The sequence below is a fragment of the Pleurodeles waltl genome, chromosome 1_2 (assembly GCF_031143425.1).
Source record: "Pleurodeles waltl isolate 20211129_DDA chromosome 1_2, aPleWal1.hap1.20221129, whole genome shotgun sequence".
NCBI classification, from domain to species: domain Eukaryota; kingdom Metazoa; phylum Chordata; class Amphibia; order Caudata; family Salamandridae; genus Pleurodeles; species Pleurodeles waltl.
This window is the reverse complement of record NC_090437.1, coordinates 158,503,651-158,524,894: the sequence shown is the minus strand read 5'-3', so window position 1 is coordinate 158,524,894 and position 21,244 is coordinate 158,503,651. Positions and strand designations below refer to the sequence as shown.

The window sequence follows — 21,244 nt, the reverse complement described above, 5'->3', positions numbered from 1 at the left end:
AGATGCGGGAGTGGTTGTTTCTTTCCTTTAATTTCTTTTCAACTTCAAATGTTTAAGGTACCTACTTAAAGGTGATCGCACTTTTTACTTGACAAATTTTATTCTTTAATTTTTCTAGAAAGATCTTGTTATAAGAACCTAAAAAAAACTATTTTTCCGGACACTGCATGGGAAAGGGTCACCTGTGGCCTCGTGGTTAAGGTCTCAGACCCCCTACACTAAGGGTTGAAGGTTCCAGTCTAGATGTCAGTGGTCATTCCCCTCCTTTAATTTCTTTTCAACTTTAAATATTTAAGGTACATACCGAAAGGTGATCTCACTTTTTTTACTTGACAAATACATTTTATTTTTCAATTTGTCCCAAAATATCTCATTTTAAGTATATCATTCATCAAAGCCTAAAAAACCTCTCTTGCAGTGTCTTTCATTCTCGCTCTCAATCTCTCACTTTCTCCCACTCTCTACCTGTCTTCATACCCTAATGGGTAGTTATAGGGGGTTGGCCCCCAGGCAGTGGTTCGATTAATGTATAGTAATAAAAATTACTCTATGTTCAAAAAAAAAAAAAACTCTGAAAATTAATTTAAAAAGCCAAAGGTTACAGGGACGTTCTAGTAAGGAAACAAAAATGGAAAGAAAACACAAAAAAAATAAAAAAAAATCCCTTAAAAAACCAAAGGTCACAGAGATGTTAGTTATGTTCTGAATCTACTTGCATAAAACCATGGAAATTCAGCAGGTATAGTTAGTTGTTTCACTTAACGATAATTTGTGGCCTAAGGTAACCATAACGTGTGCTCTTGCCATGCACTGCTAATTACCCCAGATATTACTGCACATTACCCCAGATATTACTGCACTCATGACAACATCCATAACGTCATTAAAAATATAAATGAAACATTAGTGGTCCAATTGTTGAAGAAAAAAGTGTGAAAGTCTGGGGCGCGAGTTATAGTTACCTTAGGCCACGAGTTATATTTAATTGAAATAACTCATAACTATAACTGCTAAATTTCTATGGTGTTGTGCGAGTAAGTTCTGAACATAACTATAATGTCTCTGTAACCTTTGATTTTTTTTTTTTTTTTTAAAGTGAATATATATATATATATATATATATATATATATACTCGCTCTCTCTCCCCGTTTCCGTACCAGATGCTGTTTTGAGGAAGATGTTTGAGCGCGGTAAACATAAACCCTTTTCAACTGCAGCACTGCCGGGGTGCGTGTGATCCTTACTATACTATGATCGGAGCAGCGTGAACGGTGCACGGGTCAAGGAGGAAGCCTCAAAAGAGACGTGAGGGGCAACCCTATCTGTCAGAGGACCATGCCGCACCACCCCGACACGGCTCTGAGGACGAAGGCCTGTGCAGAGCTCCAACCGTGTAGAAGTTATAACGCTTCAACGGTGAGAGGAATTTAATTACCTGAAAGGCAAAAATCAATGAAAAGGCACAATATGCATAAAGACATCAGAAATTCTTCTTAAGAGAAAATTACGGCCACAGGCCAATTACTATCTGCAGGCTGTGAGGAGCAGCGAAGAATGAGTAAGAGGCAGAAGAGACAGGATTTTAAAAGGGATATGGATGATATGATCGATAGATATGTGATGAACTTTTTTGTTGTTGTTAATATTCTTAAAATTCCACCAAATTATATGAAAATTGACAAAGTGCCTCAGCAGTATAGGGTTGTGCTAATGGTCGACCTACACATGTTAGTAACCCTATGTAGTTGATTAATCTGAGTAGATGTTTGCCAGGGCTCGTGTCCAGGAATCATTTTAGAACACCAGAAGGCACATGAAATACTTGTATTTGTAATTGCACTTAATGTGCAGAGGTTAGTTAATCGTCCTGTTTTCGTGAAGGAACTGTTTGCCTCTGCAGCATTAATTGTGAGAGGACTGCACAACTTAGGTCTCGTCTGACAGCACATATGATGCTGTTTGCAAGACTGTTTTTTTAATATTTTTTTTTACTTACAGAGGACTTAAAGCTTGCCAATTGATTACCATTGGTTGGCTTCTTCCTCACTCATATTTGTTCAGTTTTCGTTGGTTTGCATGTGCCAGCTTCACTTTTCTTGTGTTCGTCCCTCCTCTGGAGCATGGTCCAGATACTGCTTTCTGTCTCGGTATTGTACCACTACTTATGCTTTTGGAGCTACTTTTTTTTCTTGTTGAAGCAATCCAGAAACAAAATGTGTGTTTGAACTGTCCGCCTAGTCACTTGCTCTCTCCAACCCTCCCCTGGTTGTCCTTTCTCTTTCGCCCATCCTCCTCATGCTGCCCATTATGGTGGTTACACCTTCCTCCTGCTATCTGTCATGCTGCTCGCCACCTTCCTCCTCCTGCTGTCCATCATGTTGCATGCCCCCTCCTGCCCTCTCCCTACTCTCCATTGTGTTTATTGTCCTTTCCCGTCCTCCAGTTTGCGGCTTGCCCCTCCCACTCTATATTGATCCACCCACCATAAAAAGCAGTGAAAGACCACTAGTGCTGTCAAAGACACTAGGTCTCGGCTACTGGCTTTAGCCAGTGTGTTTTTTTTTTTTTTTAGCCATGTATACAGCAGCGTGGTTGCTAGGCAGCATAGTTAACAGGAAAATAAATACTGTGCAACGGCCAGCGCTAATCAAGCCGTTAAGGTTCTCAAGTATAGCCATGCTGCACTGCACATTGCCATATTGGGTTTGCCAGTGCATTGCAGTGTCCAGTCCTTTTTAGACAAAGTTTTGCTAGAATTTTAGATGTGGGGCCTACCTTTAGTTTGGAACAGCTTCCAATACCACAGAGTTACCAGGTCTGCAGTAAAAACGGTCATGGCTAAACATAGCGCAGACAGGACAAACGATTTCACTCCCTAAATAGGTACAACACAAAGCCCCACCAGCCAAACGCCTAATACCCCAGTGTGTAAATGTCTGGTGGTGATACTTTTGACCCGAGTTTTAGTCCCAAATCTATCGAATGTTTATTCACCTAAATTTTTTTGTTAAAACTTATCGGTATTCAGATAGAGACACAGGAGTCCAGGTATCCAGGCCTGGTTTCAGGAATTTATAGCTCGATGTGCCAAGGGGGTGTTTGGGTGGGCCAATGTGTGCCCAATTTTCAACAATTCCGGATGTAGGCTACAACCTGGGCTCTAGTGCTACTGCACCTGCTGCTGTCTCCTCTTCCCCAACAAACACACACTGCAGCTTGCCTCAGACATGAGCTGAGCTCGTCAGCGGGCTGGTTTTTTGTTTTTGTTTTAAAGGCATGCCCAGAGTTTTGTCTCAGGCGGTATTTTTCGCCCTATCAGTACACAAGTAAAACAGCGATTATTAAAACAATGCACTATAAAATGTATTCTAGAGATTTCTCATTAACCCCGGACTAATAATTAAAGTAAACAAAAGTGAGAAAAAAAAACCCACATTTGCCGACATGGAGGAAGCACTTAGGTGCTTTCTCTGTGGCCTCGTTTGCGGTTACTGGGGAGGGCTAAAGGTCATGTTTGGGTGGGCCTGACCCACCCCTTAGAACCGGGCCTGCAGATATCAGTCAAGACACACTGGTAATGCTGGCTGTTTTAAGGACCTGACGAACAACTGAGACATTTTTTTTTTCTTGGCATTGCCTTTTTGCTGATATCTTCTGGCCGTAGTCCAGGATTTTCACTGGCTGGAACACCCAAGGAATTTAAGGCTTTCAACTGTGTCAGAAGTAGGACTAAGCGGTTCCTGAGTCTTTAGATTAGATCCTGGCCGTGCCTATAACTGCCAGTGCCTCTGGAACTCGGAAAGCTAGAAATGTAATTACAACTTTTCCTGATTTGGAGCGTTCATCCAGTCAGCAGAACCATACTCTCATAACTGAGAGTGTGAGGGGTGACTGCCACTTTATTCTTCGGCGGCCTAAGAGATGGACATATACAGACCCTCTAGTTTCGTTTCCCCTGGGTCCATTAGTGCACAGACCATGTGAGATGTTTTATTTTGTCTCGTGATGAGAATTTACGAAATGGCGAAAGAAATACGCAAGTTGTAAAAAAAATTACAAAAATTGCCTAAAATAGTACAGTGGGGCACAATTTCCTTTCAAACATTAGCATTTAACTAAGATCATTGTGTACTCGAGAGGGGTTGGGGCATAACCAGGGGCTTCACAAAACCTTTAGGAAAACTATTAAACTTGGTCAGCTTAATAGTACTCCTGCCAGGCGGATTTTATCTGGTTGTGCGGAGTTGTTGGTAACTGATGTTCGATGCTTGTATGCAGCAAGTAAGTGGCAACGAGTTCATGATTATTAAGGGATACTGACCTTACTTAAATTTGACTCGAGGCGGTCAATGCAAGGTTATCGTCTTTCAAAACCTACGAAAAGGTGCCAGTTTGCCATTATTCTTTCTGCAGTTCTAGATGTTTTTTTTATAGTATATACATCGGATGATCAAGTGCTTGTCCTGACGTCACAGTGCCTTAGTTCTTCCTTTTTCACCCCTTTATCTGTTTACTGGTTTTGCCATTGTAGTCACTACAGTGATAACCGCTCTGGATTAAAACTACAGGAGGAGTAGTGTCTGCTCTCTTTTGCAAGCATGCGTTGTTCGTGATCATTGTGCGCTTGAGGAGTCATTCTCGAAACAGACAGATGGGATTATATGTTTGGCAGTTGGTGGTTGTCCTGTGATGCAGCTGCTTTAAGTCATGTAATTACAATGAGTATCTGCAATTCATGTCATAAGTGATTTTCCTCGGGATGTTTTTGGTACGTTTGTCTAATGATACATACTGTTCTTCTATACTAAGCCCAGCTCTATTTTGCAGTATTTAAGGTAAACCCCCAAGATGCAGAGTTGTTGTTGAATCGTCTGCAGCCTGCAACGCCCCAAACTGCAGAAGGCGTTGTTCGTCTCCGTGGCCTTCCATACAGCTGCACTGAAGAAGACATTGTGGAGTTTTTTACAGGTGTGCCTTTTGATTTTTATACCTACCGACTACTCAGTCAAGTGATGTAGACGGTACAATGGTGTGTAAAATACTTTGATTCTTAAACTCCATGACGTTATGGTGAAAATAATACTCAACACAAGGACATCGCTTTTTTACAATGAGAATGTTTTAAGATTATGAATTTATATGTCAATTAAAATTGTTGCATTTCCTTTTTTATGCCCATCCTCCAAAAACCTGTATTATGTACAGATGCAGAACACATGTTACAAAGTGGGGAATAGCAAATTGGTAGTTATGGTTCTACCTACTAGTCCATGGGGAAAACGTTTTTGATCATTAGTAGCTTTGGCGCTAGTCGATAAGTCTAAGAAACTTTCCAGAAAAGTTAATGCACTTTAGTTTGATTTTGCACAGTTGTGCGTAAATCCGTTGAGGTGCTCAAGACTGGAGAGTAGATCCTATGTGCATTGATTACCAACAGCTGAGGAGCAGTAAGCGTGCCTTTTGCGTACTCCCCAGGAAGCAGACTTGGTGCGCACTCTTTGAAATCTCAAGATATTGTGTGTCATCGGTGGGTCACTTGTGCATGAGTGATTAGGTATCTAATATGTGTCATGGCCTAAAGCGACACAGGATACCAAAAACGCATTGTGAGCCCATGAACTCCACACAGAGTGGGAGGCAAAAAAAGTATATGTGTACGCTGTTTGTGCCCAAGAGAAAGAAAAAATCTGCATAGACCATGTTCACCCACCGCACATAGTAAAACAAATTCTAATTGGGAGTTTATTTATATATCCCTGGGGAAATAAAAGAAGTTATGCGGAAGTCTGCTCACGTACTGAATAGAGAGAGTGAAATAAAACTGCTTTGTGGATGTGGGCTTTCCATGAAGAGTAAATAAATCATGTATCACAAGCAGTTCTCGAATTTAGAAAAAAAGACATACTCGGAGAAGCCATAAATTTAGTGTCACTGTGTAGCAGAGGAAAGGAGTTGGCATCACGAGGACCAGAGTCATGAAAAGCAGAGTCTAACAGTAAAGGTGCGTTCATTTTTAGGTTGAAGCCTACCAGACAGCACAGCTGTCTGGTTGTGGAAAGAGTATTTGTGGACATTCTGAAAGCTTTACTGTAAATGCATTCCATCTATTCCTTGCCATAGACTTTATGGTTTTTAACTCACATTTGCTTGCTTTCTATTTGCTGGCTTTGTTTAGGCTGTCTAAGATGTCTTTGTACTTCAAGTGGAGCATAGCATGTTTACTGTATTCTTCCACGAGTGCTCGCTTTCTGTAAACAGGACTTTAAATTTTGTTATAATTTTGTCCCATTTGCTGTGCATTCAGACAGAAGTCAAGTGTCAGGCTTTGTCTTCTGAGGGACCTTGATGTTTACTTTTCTTTCTCTGACTTCAAAGTGAGAGGATTTATGTGCCGTTCTGGGGTTGAATTTATTTGTCTGTAAATGAGCTACGCAATTATTTCAGAACATATCAGAATTAGGAAAGTAGAAATTAAACACATTTTTGGTACTTCTGAAGTGTGGCGTAAACAAATATTTTACGATCAAAACAAATCAATACACTAGATGATTCCATTTCTTCACACTATCATTGATATGTTGAGTCATTTTATAAGTATAACTGTATGTCTTTGCAAGTGTAGTGATCATTTCAGTTGAAAAAGTTGTTGTCTGTTATGGCATTGTGCTACCACACCATGCGTACTCCACTCTGCCACGCCACTCCCCGCTGAGTTACTCTCCTTCATGTCGCTCAACGACACTACCCTCTGCAACACTCTAATCCACTCCCCTCCACTCTGTGCTGCTAACATTTAGCAATGCTGAATAGAGGCCACGTTCGTGTGCAGCATGACTAAAACACATTGGCAAAGCTAATAGCTTTTGTATAGTTGAGACTTAATGGCTTTACCAATACTTGTTTAAACGTTTTCCGTAAAGAAATTTGCAGTAAGGACAAATGGAACAGTAAATCTGTTCTAGCTTATCTTATTTGTCACAAAGAGGCTGCATTTTGAAATGTCTTATATATGGATATCTGCTGTATGCCCAGAAATTTTCAGTTGATTATGATGCTCAGATATCTCTGCTGTCTAATACAGTACTGGGAGAGTTCTGTGTTTTGTCCACTGACAGTTTTGACTCGTAAAGTAACAGAGGGTTAGTGTGTCTGCTATAAAGCACATTGTGTGATACACAGAAAACAGATTTGTATTTTATGTAGCTAGGTAAGTGAGTTGCTTCTTTTGACACTCAGATCCTTTGAGTACTTTCAGTTCATAAGTTGTAGTGACTTGTATACTAGCACCAAACGTCTGCATGCAACCTGCAGGTCATGGATTTAAATCCTTATTAATTATTTCCTCTGTTGTTTTTTTAAGTTTGCAAAGAATAGTTCCTTTGAGCAGTAATACAATCGTGTTACTACTGGAAATCCCCAGTCACTGCATTACGTTTTAAAAGCTGACTTGGTAATTCTCCTGCCTGTGTTTTTCACATCTAATACATAAAAGTATGTGCTATATGTGACTCCTACACCTTCTAACCATAAGTGTCTTATGTAACATATGGGAGTATGTTCATTTACACACTTGTATGTGTTATTGTCTCTGTGTATGATGTAAAGTACTCAACAGTGTACACAGGGATGAATAGCGCTATAAAAGCATTAAAAAAGAAATTAGAAAGTGCCATTTTAAATTGTTGTTTATGTAATCCTCGTACACAAAGATACATCTGGCATTCTTACTGTGCTTGCACATCTTTTACATGGGATTGAACAAAGTCTAACACAAACCTCCAAATCATAGTGTTCGATGGCATATGTTGCTGCAGATACACATGTTTGGCACAGTCCGCTGCCTGGTGTTGGGCTCGGAGTATTACAAGTTGTTTTTCTTCGAAGAAGTCTTTTTTGGTCACGGGACCGAAGGACTCCTCCCTCTTCGGCTCCATTGCGCATGGGCGTCGACTCCATCTTAGATTGTTTTTTTCCGCTGTCGGGTTCGGACGTATTCCTTTTCGCTCCGTATTTCGGTTCGGAAAGTTAGTCAGAATCTCGGAAGAAAGCGTCGGTATTGTTCCGTTCGGTATCGGGATAGTTAGGTACATCGACACCGATCATCGGAAGACTTTGGGGTAGCTTCGATTCCCCCATCGGGGCCTGGTCGGCCCGACCGCGTGCGACATCGAAGCCGATGGAACGGACCCCGTTCCGTTTCTGCCCAAAATGTCACAGTAAGTATCCTTATACAGATCAGCACTTGGTCTGTAACTTGTGCTTGTCCCCCGAGCACAAGGAGGATACCTGTGAGGCCTGTCGAGCCTTCCGGTCCAGAAAAACACTCCGGGACCGAAGAGCCAGGCGTCTACAAATGGCGTCCACGCCGACAAAACAACGTTTCGACGACGAAGAGGAAACATTCTCGGTTCCGGACTCAGAATCCGGAGACTCCGACGTCGAACAACAGCAACAAATTGTGAGTAAGACGTTGAAAAGTAAAACCATCGAGAAAACGAAAGCCCAGGGGACGCCACTGCCAACAGGCCATGGCTCGACCCATAAAAGAGGCGACCCGTCGAAGGCGCCGAATAAGGGCACGCCCATAGCGAAGACACACGACTCCGGTCGAGGGACCGCCATGGAGCAACCTCGGAGCCGAGATAGCGGCTCCGAGAGACAAAAACAAGATACCGGCACCGAAAAACATCGGCACCGAGAATCCATGCCGAAAGGAACAAAAATTCTGTTGGTGCCGAAACCGAAAAAAGATTCTCTCTTGGCGCCGAAAAATACCACACCTTCATCCTACACAGAGGAACAAGGAATAAGTGGCCAGATGCACAGATTTGGACAAGAGCTCCAAAGTGTAGAATCAGACTACACACAAAAGAGACTGTACATCCAGCAAGACACAGGGAAGATATCAACCCTTCCCCCAATAATGAGGAAAAGAAGGATCAGTCTCCTCAAGGATGACGCACAACCACAAGCCAAAGTGGTTAAAAAACAAATTTTTGAAGAGCCCGTAAAATCAAGAGCCATCACCCCAAGGGTGGATAAAAAATACAAACCACCACCCACAGATCCAGTGTTTATTACTTCGCAGTTACCACCTGACTCCGTAGTAGTAGGGGCAGCTCGCAAAAGAGCAAATTCCCATACATCTGGCGACGCCCCACCTCCGGACAAAGAAAGCAGAAAATTTGATGCGGCAGGAAAAAGAGTAGCATCACAGGCAGCCAACCAGTGGCGCATCGCAAATTCTCAAGCGCTGCTGGCCAGATATGACCGCGCTCACTGGGATGAGATGCAACTTCTCGTAGACCATCTTCCCCAAGAATACCAAAAAAGGGCGCAGCAAATAGTTGAAGAGGGACAAACGATCTCAAACAATCAAATCCGCTCTTCACTGGACGCAGCCAATACTGCAGCGAGAACAGTTAACACTGCTGTCACCATAAGGAGACACGCTTGGCTCCGCACTTCAGGCTTCAAACCTGAAATCCAGCAGGCTGTCCTTAATATGCCCTTCAACGAAAAACAACTTTTTGGCCCTGAAGTGGACACAGCCATTGAAAAGCTTAAAAAGGACACAGACACGGCCAAGGCCATGGGCGCACTCTACTCCCCGCAGAGCAGAGGCTCTTTTAGAAAAACTCCATTTAGAGGGGGGTTTCGTGGCCAACCCACAGACACCACCAGCCAACAAACAAGAACCACACCATATCAGGGTTCCTTCCAAAGGGGAGGTTTCAGGGGATATAGAGGGGGTCAATTCCCAAGGAGTAGGGGAAGATTCCAGACTCCAAAAACACCTCCACCTAAACAGTGACTTTCAAGTCACGCAACCCCTTCACTCAACACCAGTGGGGGGAAGACTAAGCCAATTCTACCAATCTTGGCAACAGATTACAACAGACAATTGGGTATTGGCAATAATCCAACATGGCTATTGCATAGAATTCCACAAATTCCCACCAAACATCCCTCCCAAAACACGCAAAATGTCACCACAACATTTAGAACTTTTAGGACTAGAAGTTCAAGCACTACTGCAAAAGGATGCAATAGAGTTAGTACCAGTACAACAAAAAAACACAGGAGTTTACTCCCTGTACTTTCTAATTCCAAAAAAAGACAAAACATTAAGACCAATATTAGATCTCAGGACACTAAATACCTACATCATATCGGACCATTTTCACATGGTCACACTACAAGACATCATTCCACTGCTCAAACAGCAAGATTACATGACCACATTAGACCTAAAGGATGCGTACTTTCATATACCAATACACCCTTCTCACAGAAAGTACCTACGGTTCGTATTCAAAGGAATACATTACCAATTCAAAGTGTTGCCATTCGGAATAACAACTACACCAAGAGTGTTCACAAAATGTCTAGCAGTAGTAGCAGCACACATCAGGAGACAACAGATACATGTGTTCCCTTACCTAGACGATTGGCTAATCAAGACCAACACAGTAAAAAAATGCGCAAACGACACCACATGTGTCATACAAACCCTTCACAAACTGGGGTTTTCCATCAACTATACAAAATCACACCTAGAACCGTGTCAGACACAACAATATCTAGGAGCAACCATCAACACATCAAAGGGAATTGCCACTCCAAGTCCACAAAGAGTGCAGGCATTCCACAAGGTAATAAGTGCTATGTTTCCAAACCAAAAGATACAAGCAAAATTTGTGCTAAAACTTCTAGGCATGATGTCATCATGCATAGCCATTGTCCCAAACGCAACACTACACATGCGACCCTTACAACAGTGCCTAGCATCACAATGGTCACAGGCACAGGGTCAACTTCAAGATCTGGTGTTGGTAGACCGCCAAACATACCTCTCGCTTCTATGGTGGAACAGCAAAAATTTAAACAAAGGGCGGACATTTCAGGACCCAGTGCCTCAATACGTTATAACAACAGATGCTTCCATGACAGGGTGGGGAGCACACCTCAATCACCACAGCATTCAAGGACAATGGGATATACACCAAACAAAATTTCATATCAATTACCTAGAACTGTTAGCAGTATTTCTAGCGTTAAAAGCCTTTCAACCCATAATAACACACAAATACATTCTTGTCAAAACAGACAACATGACAACAATGTATTATTTAAACAAACAAGGAGGAACACACTCAACACAATTGTGCCTCCTAACACAAAAAATATGGCAGTGGGCGATTCACAACAACATTCGCCTAATAGCACAATTTATTCCAGGAATACAAAACCAACTAGCAGACAACCTTTCGCGAGACCACCAACAAGTCCACGAATGGGAAATTCACCCCCAAGTTCTGAACAAGTACTTTCAAATTTGGGGAACACCCCAGATAGATTTGTTCGCAACAAAACAAAACTCAAAATGCCAAAACTTCGCATCCAGGTACCCACACCGCGAATCACAAGGCAATGCTCTATGGATGAGTTGTTCAGGGATATTTGCATACGCTTTTCCCCCTCTCCCTCTCCTTCCATATCTAGTAAACAAGTTGAGTCAAAACCAACTCAAACTCATACTGATAGCACCCACATGGGCAAGACAACCTTGGTATACAACTCTACTAGACCTTTCACTAGTACCGCATGTCAAACTACCCAACAGACCAGATCTGTTAACACAACACAAACAACAGATCAGACATCCAAACCCAGCATCATTGAATCTGGCAATTTGGCTCCTGAAATCCTAGAATTCGGACACTTAGACCTCACACAAGAATGCATGGAGGTCATAAAACAAGCTAGAAAATCTTCCACTAGACACTGCTATGCATCTAAGTGGAAAAGATTTGTTTACTACTGCCATACCAATCAAATACAACCATTACATGCCTCTACGAAAGACATAGTAGGATACTTACTACATTTGCAAAAAGCAAATCTCGCTTTTTCATCTATAAAAATACACCTCGCAGCAATATCTGCTTACCTACAAACTACTCATTCATCGTCTCTATTTAGAATACCAGTTATTAAAGCATTCATGGAAGGGCTAAAAAGAATTATACCACCAAGAACACCACCAGTTCCTTCATGGAATCTTAACATCGTCTTAACAAGACTCATGGGTCCACCTTTCGAACCCATGCATTCCTGTGAAATGCAATATCTAACCTGGAAAGTCGCATTTCTCATTGCAATCACATCCCTCAGAAGAGTAAGTGAAATACAGGCATTTACCATACAAGAACCATTTATTCAAATACACAACAATAAAATAGTTCTAAGAACAAATCCAAAATTTCTGCCAAAAGTAATCTCACCATTCCATTTAAATCAAACAGTAGAATTGCCAGTGTTCTTCCCACAACCAAATTCCGTGGCTGAAAGGGCACTACATACATTAGACATCAAAAGAGCACTAATGTACTACATTGACAGAACAAAGCTAATCAGGAAAACAAAACAACTGTTCATAGCTTTTCAAAAACCACACATAGGAAATCCAATCTCTAAACAAGGCATTGCTAGATGGATAGTCAGATGTATTCAAACATGCTATCTTAAAGCCAAAAGAGAATTGCCTATTACGCCAAAGGCACACTCAACCAGAAAGAAAGGTGCTACAATGGCCTTTCTAGGAAACATTCCTATGAGCGAAATATGTAAGGCTGCAACCTGGTCTACGCCTCATACGTTTACTAAACACTACTGTGTAGACGTACTAAATGCACAACAAGCTACAGTGGGCCAAGCTGTACTAAGAACATTATTCCAAACTACTTCAACTCCTACAGGCTAAACCACCGCTTTTAGGGGAGGTAACTGCTTTATAGTCTATGCCAAACATGTGTATCTGCAGCAACATATGCCATCGAACTGAAAATGTCACTTACCCAGTGTACATCTGTTCGTGGCATTAGTCGCTGCAGATTCACATGTACCCTCCCACCTCCCCGGGAAGCCTGTAGCCGTTTAGAAGTAGATCATAAATCTTAAACATTTGTAAATAATTATTATAAACTCTTAACGTACATACATATTCACTCCATTGCATGGGCACTATTTATAGCAAACAACTCCATCCTCACCCTCTGCGGGGAAAACAATCTAAGATGGAGTCGACGCCCATGCGCAATGGAGCCGAAGAGGGAGGAGTCCTTCGGTCCCGTGACCAAAAAAGACTTCTTCGAAGAAAAACAACTTGTAATACTCCGAGCCCAACACCAGGCAGCGGACAGTGCCAAACATGTGAATCTGCAGCGACTAATGCCACGAACAGATGTACACTGGGTAAGTGACATTTTCATTCTCCAATGTACTCGTGAAATGATGAGCTCTGTAGCTTTGTTTCCTTCCATTACATTGATGTCTAGGTGTTAGGCTCCAGGTGGCTCCAAACGAGGATGATACTTGAACAAAAGAAGTGTTCATGACCCTTTAAATCAGGCCTTTGTTTTGGGCCTGACTGGGCCTGTTTGGAAGTGAAAAATAAGAAAGCCCCCTTTACAGAAAATAGACATTTGATGGGTTGACTGCTGAAATGTCATGGTGTGAATGTTAAACCAAATCACAAAAACGCCCCTTGATGTTTATCCTCTTTCACCACTAATCATTTAGTACTATTTCTCCGTAGGAAACTAGCATCTTTCTGACACAGTTACCCCCACTTTTTGCCAGGTGTTAATGTGTTTAGACTGTAGTGCACTGGGATCCTGCTAATCAGGACCCCAGTATCTGTGTTTGTCCTCTAAATTTGGTTGCTGGAAAACTTTTACACCCACAATTGGTATACTGGGGCACCCATGTAAGTCCCTAGTATATGGTACTTGGGTACTCCGGGCATTGGTACCCCAGGCATCTCTCATGGGCTGCAGCATGCATTATGCCGCCTCTGGGGGCACATGTAAACTGTCTTCGGGCCTGCCATTGCAGCCTGCTTGAAATGGTGCATGCTGTATATCATGGTCACTGTACTTGAACACTCTTAAGTCACCCCTCTGTTAGGACCATCAGCCCAAGCGCAGGGTGCCTGTCCTTAAGTGTGAGGGTACCCCTGCATGAGCAGTGTACCCATACAAACCCCATACTTCATTCCCTGGGCTTTGTAAGTATGGAGAAGCCACCTTAAGGTCTGAACTTGACACTGATCAACACAAGTGGTCTAACTAAATAATGGCTTCTCTGAGCCTAGGCATGTTTGGTATCAAACATGTTGGAATCCTGCAATTACACCGATTTCAGTGCTAGTTGCATGATTCCATGTACTTTGGAGCCTTCCTTGCGTACTCCGGTTTGCACCAATTCAGGAACCCCCAGCTTCTGCTGTGGCGCGAAACTACACAAAGGACAGGGGACTGACCCCGCCCGCCCCTTCCAGGGAGGTGCACCAGGCTCTGCCATGTGGCTCATTGATTGTGCAATCTTGGAATCCAGGCAAGCGCAGGCCCCTGCGAGCATCTGACTGGTTAGGCCAGATAGATGACGTCACTGACCCCCTCTGATAGGGGGCCACTACAGAACGTGACCAAACCCCTTTTAGGGTTATTTAAGGGCTCCCTAGAGTGTGAGCCCTCAGATTAGTTGAGGAAGACTCTTCAAGGAACTCTCTGCAAGACATCTTCTGCTCCCGGCCTCCGTAACCACTGCTTGTCTGCTTTTGGAACTGAAACAAGACTGTATCCAGTTGGAAAGGCTCTCACTGCAACATTGTTTCTCTAGCTCCAGTAAGATTTCTGCAACATAACTGTTGATGTTGCCAAGGCTTCTTGGCTCTCCCTCCAATCGATCTTCGAGCTCCTAAAAGCCCCAGCCTCCAGCATTCTGCAACTCCAGATCCAGCTTCCACCGTGCTGCTCCTGTGATGTGGGACAACTGTTTTTGTGCTGCTGAGGCCTCTGTGTCTCCCTGTGGATCACTCGTGAGGGCCTCTCCAGCTGGCTTTCCTTACTGCTGAAGGCATGCCCTGACTCCCCTCCAAGGGTTGTCACTTGGACCATGCTGGTCCTTCAAAACCTGCAAACGTCCTTGCATCAGCTATTTGCCAAGGCTTGTTGGGCCGAGAGAGAGAGAGAGAGAGAGAGAGAGAGAGAGGGGAGAGAGAGAGAGGGGAGAGAGAGAGAGGGGAGAGAGAGAGAGGGGAGAGAGAGAGAGAGGGGAGAGAGAGAGAGAGGGGAGAGAGAGAGAGAGGGGAGAGAGAGGGAGAGGGGAGAGGGGAGAGAGGGGGAGAGGGGAGAGAGAGAGAGAGAGATTGAGAGAGATTTTTTCCCCTCACCCCTCCGCCCCAGGACCTCCGACATTCCCCTACACGCCGCAGCTTGACTAATTCCTTCACTGTCCTGCAGGAACCTCACCTTCAAGAGGGTGGGCATTGCCTACTTGCACAGTCTGGGCACCTCTGAGTTGTCTGGACACTGTCCCCTTCTTTTTACGGTTCTTCATGTCTTGAATCCATCTTTTGGTTCCACCGACCTGGCCCACAGATTCAGACAGCAGCTGGACAACCAAGGCTTCCATTGACTTAAACAAGGGTTTCCGATGCCACTTCACCCCTGTGCACCTGGGATTCCTGGTGTAGGTACTCCGGTCTTCTTGGTATCCACTGGTGGGGGCACTCTCCAACCTTCTTTGTGCCAATTGATTTCCACGCGGTCCACTGGGAAGGGTCGTGAATCCATAAAAATCCAACAGTGACCGTTCTACATCAGCCTATGGTACACCCGGCTCAATGATAACTCTGCACCCGGGCGCCTGTAGGATTTCTAGTACTTGCCACTGGTGATGTCCTACTCCCCCAGCCCCTGGGATCCTAACACACTTAACTTGGTTAGGCACCTCCATTCTTATAGCACTTTCTTAGTATATGGTTTGCCCACACCCATAGGGCCCCATGTATTTTTATGCTTCTCCTGCTTGTTGCTAAGTGTATCTGTTTGTGTGTTGATATCTACAGGTGGAGATACACAAATGTTAGTATAGCTTTAGTGTTGTAATAAAGAAACCTTTATTTTTGCAACACCTGGTTTGGTTCTTTCATGTGAATGGTTACTGACTGATTAAGTGCTTTACACTCCTCTTAGATAAGCTTTAGCTGCTCACCACAGCTACTCCTAGGGAGCTTTTGCTGCCTGGACACCTAAACACTATCCCTATGTGTTGCCTCGACTCAGTATAGAGTACCACACCGTAGGTGTACACCATAAAGTGAGCCATACACTCAGGACATCCAGGAAATGAAAGTGGTGAGCTTTAATCCTAAACACAACGCGTTTTGGCTGTCCCTGCAGCCTTGAACAAATGCATTTCACAACCAATGAATAACATTTAAATACAGTTTCGCTCATTCTCCTAGAAAAAGGACAACAGAAAAGAAGGAAACAGAATGTTAGTCCTACTTGCCATTATTACTAATATGGCTTATCATATCAGAATAAATCGGTAAATGAAATCTACACCATAAATGTAATAAATCAATAATTCATTAATGAATAATATTCTGAAATGAATGAAGGGCAAGTGAGAAACCATAAATATCTGTAAAATATATATAGACAGCATAAGGCTTAAATACCAAAATCCAATTGTATTATAATTCTTAAGCCAATGCAGTATTGTATGTTATAAACATGTTCTCAATCAAGCTATCCTTCTTACCAGCTCACACTTATATTATAAATACAAATTTATGGGAAATCCCAAATATCAATAAAGATATATAAATGTCAATTGATTATCTTAGCCTGCTCACTATTATGGCAGTCACACTGAACTTGGTCTATAGTACATTCACTAATTCCATCGACTGCACTATTAGAATTAATAAACATGCAAAAAAGGTAATTGCAAAACATCCTTATCTGTATATCATTACACCCAGTGCAGAACGTGTCCTTAAATGTAAGAAAGAAGGAGATTGCAAGGAAAATCCAAATATTTATCCATCTGATCCCCTTCTTCCTGTAACACAAAAAGACATAATAAATAGTTATTTGAAATAATTACTCATATAATCAAAATAATCATGAAAAGAAGAAAACACATAAATGCTATATATACACAAGACAATACACTAAAATATCAAACTGATATATTTTTTTCTCCTATTCTCTAAAATTACATCGGCAGATAGCTGCAAGAATCAGTAATCCATCAACCCTCATAAAGGCTAGTATTTAATTTCTCACCTATGTTTAACCCCTTAAATATCTTAGTTTCTAAATCCAGAATATATCTGGATTCCTTTTTTCAACGGTTAGCTCTCTGTCCCCACCCCTATGATAGGATGGCACATGTTCAATACCAAAGTATGAAAGTAAAGAATTGTCAGAATTGTGTTTGTCCTGAGAATGTCTAGCTACTGGATAGTGTGGATCATTAGATCTAATAGGTCGCATGTGTTCAAGAATGCGTTTTTTCATACTATGTTTGGTACTTCCCACATACCACCGATGGCAAGGGCACACTAACACATAAATAGTAAACGGAGTACTACATGTAAGAAATTGCTTAATCTGTCCCAAATCTCCCAATTTACATGTAGGCTATTCTTTCGCATACCACTATTACGGTAGGCTTTACAGTGTCCACATAAGAAAAATCCCTGTAGATTATAATCTCTAATTTGAGCAACACTGGTAAAATCCTTAGATCTCAGAATATCGCGTAAGATACACCCCCTTTTGTAAGTAATTTGGGTTCTCCTTTGAATTGTGGTACCAATAATTGGATCACTTCTCAAAATGTCCCAATTTGTTTTTAAATAATCTTCCTAATGTGTGCTGCATCCTCATAAATCATGATGATTCTAGTCTCATTGGTATAGTCTCCTTTCTTCACCGGTTTATTATCAAATGAGGTCTGTGCTCTTTTCTCTCTTTGGCTTTATCACTGGCCTTCCTGATCAGCCAATTAGGATAGTACCTTTGTTGGGATCTAGTAATAATTTTTTTTGTTCATTCTTAAATGCTTCATCAGTATTACAATTACGCTTAGCCCTCAACAGTTCACCCAATGGGATGCTCCAGTTCAAAATCTCTGGGTGCCCACTCGATGCATGAAGTAAGCTATTAACTGCAGTAGACTTACGGAAAAATTCTGTATGTATCATATTGTTAATGATCTTTACCTTTGTGTCTAAAAAATCAGTAGATGATTTGCTCATATTATGTCAGGGCAATGTTGAGATTGTTATTAAGGTTATCAATAAATATGTTTGCATCTTCTTCTGTACCCTTCCAAATAATAAATAAATCATCTATGTATCAAAGCCATTATATTGCCTGTTTGATTTCAGGGTACTTCTCCTCACCCTTAAAAATCTCCTCTTCCCACCATCCTAGGAACAAAACAGCAAAACTTAGAGCAAATCAAGTCCCGTGGCAGTTCCAAGAATCTGTTTATACAGTACTCCAATAAATGAGAAAATATTATTGGTCAGACAGTATTTGGTCATCTCTATAATCATATCAGTATGTGCCAAATATCTCATCGATCTTGTATGTAAAAAGTGTCTACATGCTTGAATGCCTTTCTCATGTTCAATAATAGTATATAGGGAGTTAACATCTAAAGTTATCAGTTTATAGTCCTCTTCCCATGAGATACCTTTAAGTTTGCCCAGGAAATCTTTGGTATCACGTACATATGATGGTAAATTAATAAATTCCCTCAATAAGAAATCAACATATTTAGAAACATTTTCCAAAGCACTATCGCATGAAAAGACTATTGGTCTGCCTGGAGAATGATCCTTCTCTTTATGGATCTTGAGAAGAATATGCAGCATAGGTAAATTAGGAAAATCTTTTTTAAGAAAACAACATTCCTTCCATTCTGTAAGATGTTGCCAAATTCCTGTAATGCTACTCGTATACATATCTTTTGTGGCAGTAGTATAGAACTGCCTATCCTCAATATACAGTTCTCTTCCCATAAGTACAATATTACCGCCTTTATCAGCCGGACATGTGATAGTGTTATTATCTTCTGCCAATGATTTTATAGTTGATCTTTGATCATATGTTAAATTTTGGTTATGTCTCATCATGAACCATGTTCTATGTTGAAACTGTGTGTGTGTGTATATATATATATATATATATATATATATAAGAAAAGATAATACTCGCACACTCAGGATTCAAGGAAGAGCAAAAATTCATTTAATCCAAACACAACGCGATTCGGCTGACACAGCAGCCTTGGTCACATGCCTTGGTCCTGATAATTGCCACCAATAGACCACCACTAAATACCATCTCATCATAAATATAGAAATAAGACAATAGACAAGTGATTCAAATGAAAACCACACAACCTCTTTGCATATACTGACATAATACCAATATTGATAGTAAATCCAATTAATGTCACTAAATATAACCTGATGTAATCATAATATTATAACTTGTTCTCAAAAAAGTTGTTGGTCAGTCGTCTAGTGTAATCGACTATTTTTTATTGGATGTTAGGCTATGGCCAATGCTGGAGGATATGAAGGTGGACTTTCGCCATGACAGTGACCATAACTCCCTGCTCCTCATTTTACACAGTGTTGAATTTAGGAGGTCATTAACACCGATCACACTGTTGTTCCAGAGCCACTTATGGATAGCAGTCACATTCGTGTCAGTTGGCCAAAAGTGTTGTCTAATCCATACAAGATTAGGGAGATTTATAAATTTTTTATTGATGTTATGGCCGATTATGAGGGTCAGGAGATTGCCAATATACCAATCCTTAACATCCATGAGACAATGACCAACAAGCTACAAAATATTTTCTATAAGGAAATTTCTACTAAGCAATTCGACCACCCATATAAAACTAGGGGGTGGTGCAATAAGGATTGCTCAAAGGCAAAACTTGCATTAAAGCTAGCTATTGTGTCCCGTTCTCAGGGGGCGATAAGAACAGCCAGATTAGCCTATTATAAAGCTATAGCACAGGCAAATAAAAGCTGGTATGAGTCAATGTGGCAGAATCTGTTGGACGCTGCCAGACACAATAACAATATGTCTTTCTGGGAACTATTGTCTGGGAGACATAGAGAGGGTAAGAACAGTATTTGTTCTCACATTCAAACTGAGTTTGGTAGATCATTTTTCTAATCTTTATGCTCTGCCCTGTAGCCTATCCACCTATGATTCTCATTCCCAGCAATTGGCTGCAGTGTGCTTACTTTCTGGTGACCTGGGAACAGATGTGTGTAATCAGGATAACTATATTGTCTTTACCTTGGAGGAAACACTTGTCACAATTAATTCCATTAAACCTTCTAAAGCCCCAGGTCCAGAATGGGTGATTTATATAAGTCTGAGCCAGTGATCTGGTCCAGTGATATAAACATGATATCTAATGCAATAGCAGCTGGAGGTCCAATACCCGGCACCTTGAAAGGGGCTGAAGTAATCCCTATATACAAAAAGGGAGTGGTGAGTGCCCTGTTAATTACAGACCCATTAGCCTCATTGACCACCTCCAAAAAGTTTTGGCCAAACAACTTTTGAATAGGCTTCTAGATTGGGTTGACACCCTGTGTCACTTCAGCCGGGTTTTTGCCCTAAAACTAGTACCGTGGACCAGGTTTTCATGCTGGCATTGTTATATTGGAAATATGTAACACTTGCCAAACAAAATTTGTATGTTGCCTTCGTGGACCTTCGGTCCGCATTTGATACGGTTCCCAGAGGGAAATTGTGGGATGTCCTTTATAAAATCGGCACTCCACTGAATATAATCCATCTCTTACAGCGGTTACACGAGGGCAGTTATGCTCAGGTGAGGTGGGGTAACCGGGGACAATTGACAGACCATATCGCCATTCATCGGGGGTTCGTCAGGGATGTGTTCTGGCACCAACCTTATTCACTCTATATATTAATGAGGTGGTACAAGCTGTATCTTCTTGTCAAAATGATGCCCCCTCCCTAAGTGCACAAAAGATTCCCATTTTGCTTTTTGTGGATGATTCTCTCATTTCAAAGACCCAATGGGCCTTCAGACTCTTGCGGATAAGTTTATAACTTTTTGTTCTGATTATGGCCTGGAATTGAAAGCCAGTAAAACTAAACTAATGGTGTTCAGCCCAGGACCAATTAGAAGATGTACTATCACTTTAGCCGGGGCTCCTTTGGGGAAGGTTAGTTCAATATATTATTTGGGGATGAGAATTTCCAACAAATTGCACTGGGAAGAACAGATTAACAAGAGTATGTCTCTTCTTCAACACAGATCTGGGGCTATTTTGCGTCTCTATAAAAGTATTGTTACGAAGGCCGT

The 21,244-nt window shown here is 41.7% G+C and overlaps 1 protein-coding gene across 2 annotated transcripts in view; it reads left to right on the top strand.

The window, feature by feature from the left end:
* GRSF1 (G-rich RNA sequence binding factor 1) overlaps window positions 1-21,244 on the top strand; it is a 463,146-nt gene that overhangs the window by 161,901 nt on the left and 280,001 nt on the right. Inside the window, exon 4 of one of the 2 annotated variants that reach the window (XM_069236865.1) lies at window positions 4,829-4,969. The exons of the other annotated variant lie outside the window; for it this stretch is intronic. Within the exon in view, the coding sequence (XP_069092966.1) occupies window positions 4,829-4,969 (141 nt within the window). The remainder of the gene's footprint in view (window positions 1-4,828; window positions 4,970-21,244) is intronic. 2 annotated transcript variants of the gene reach the window in all.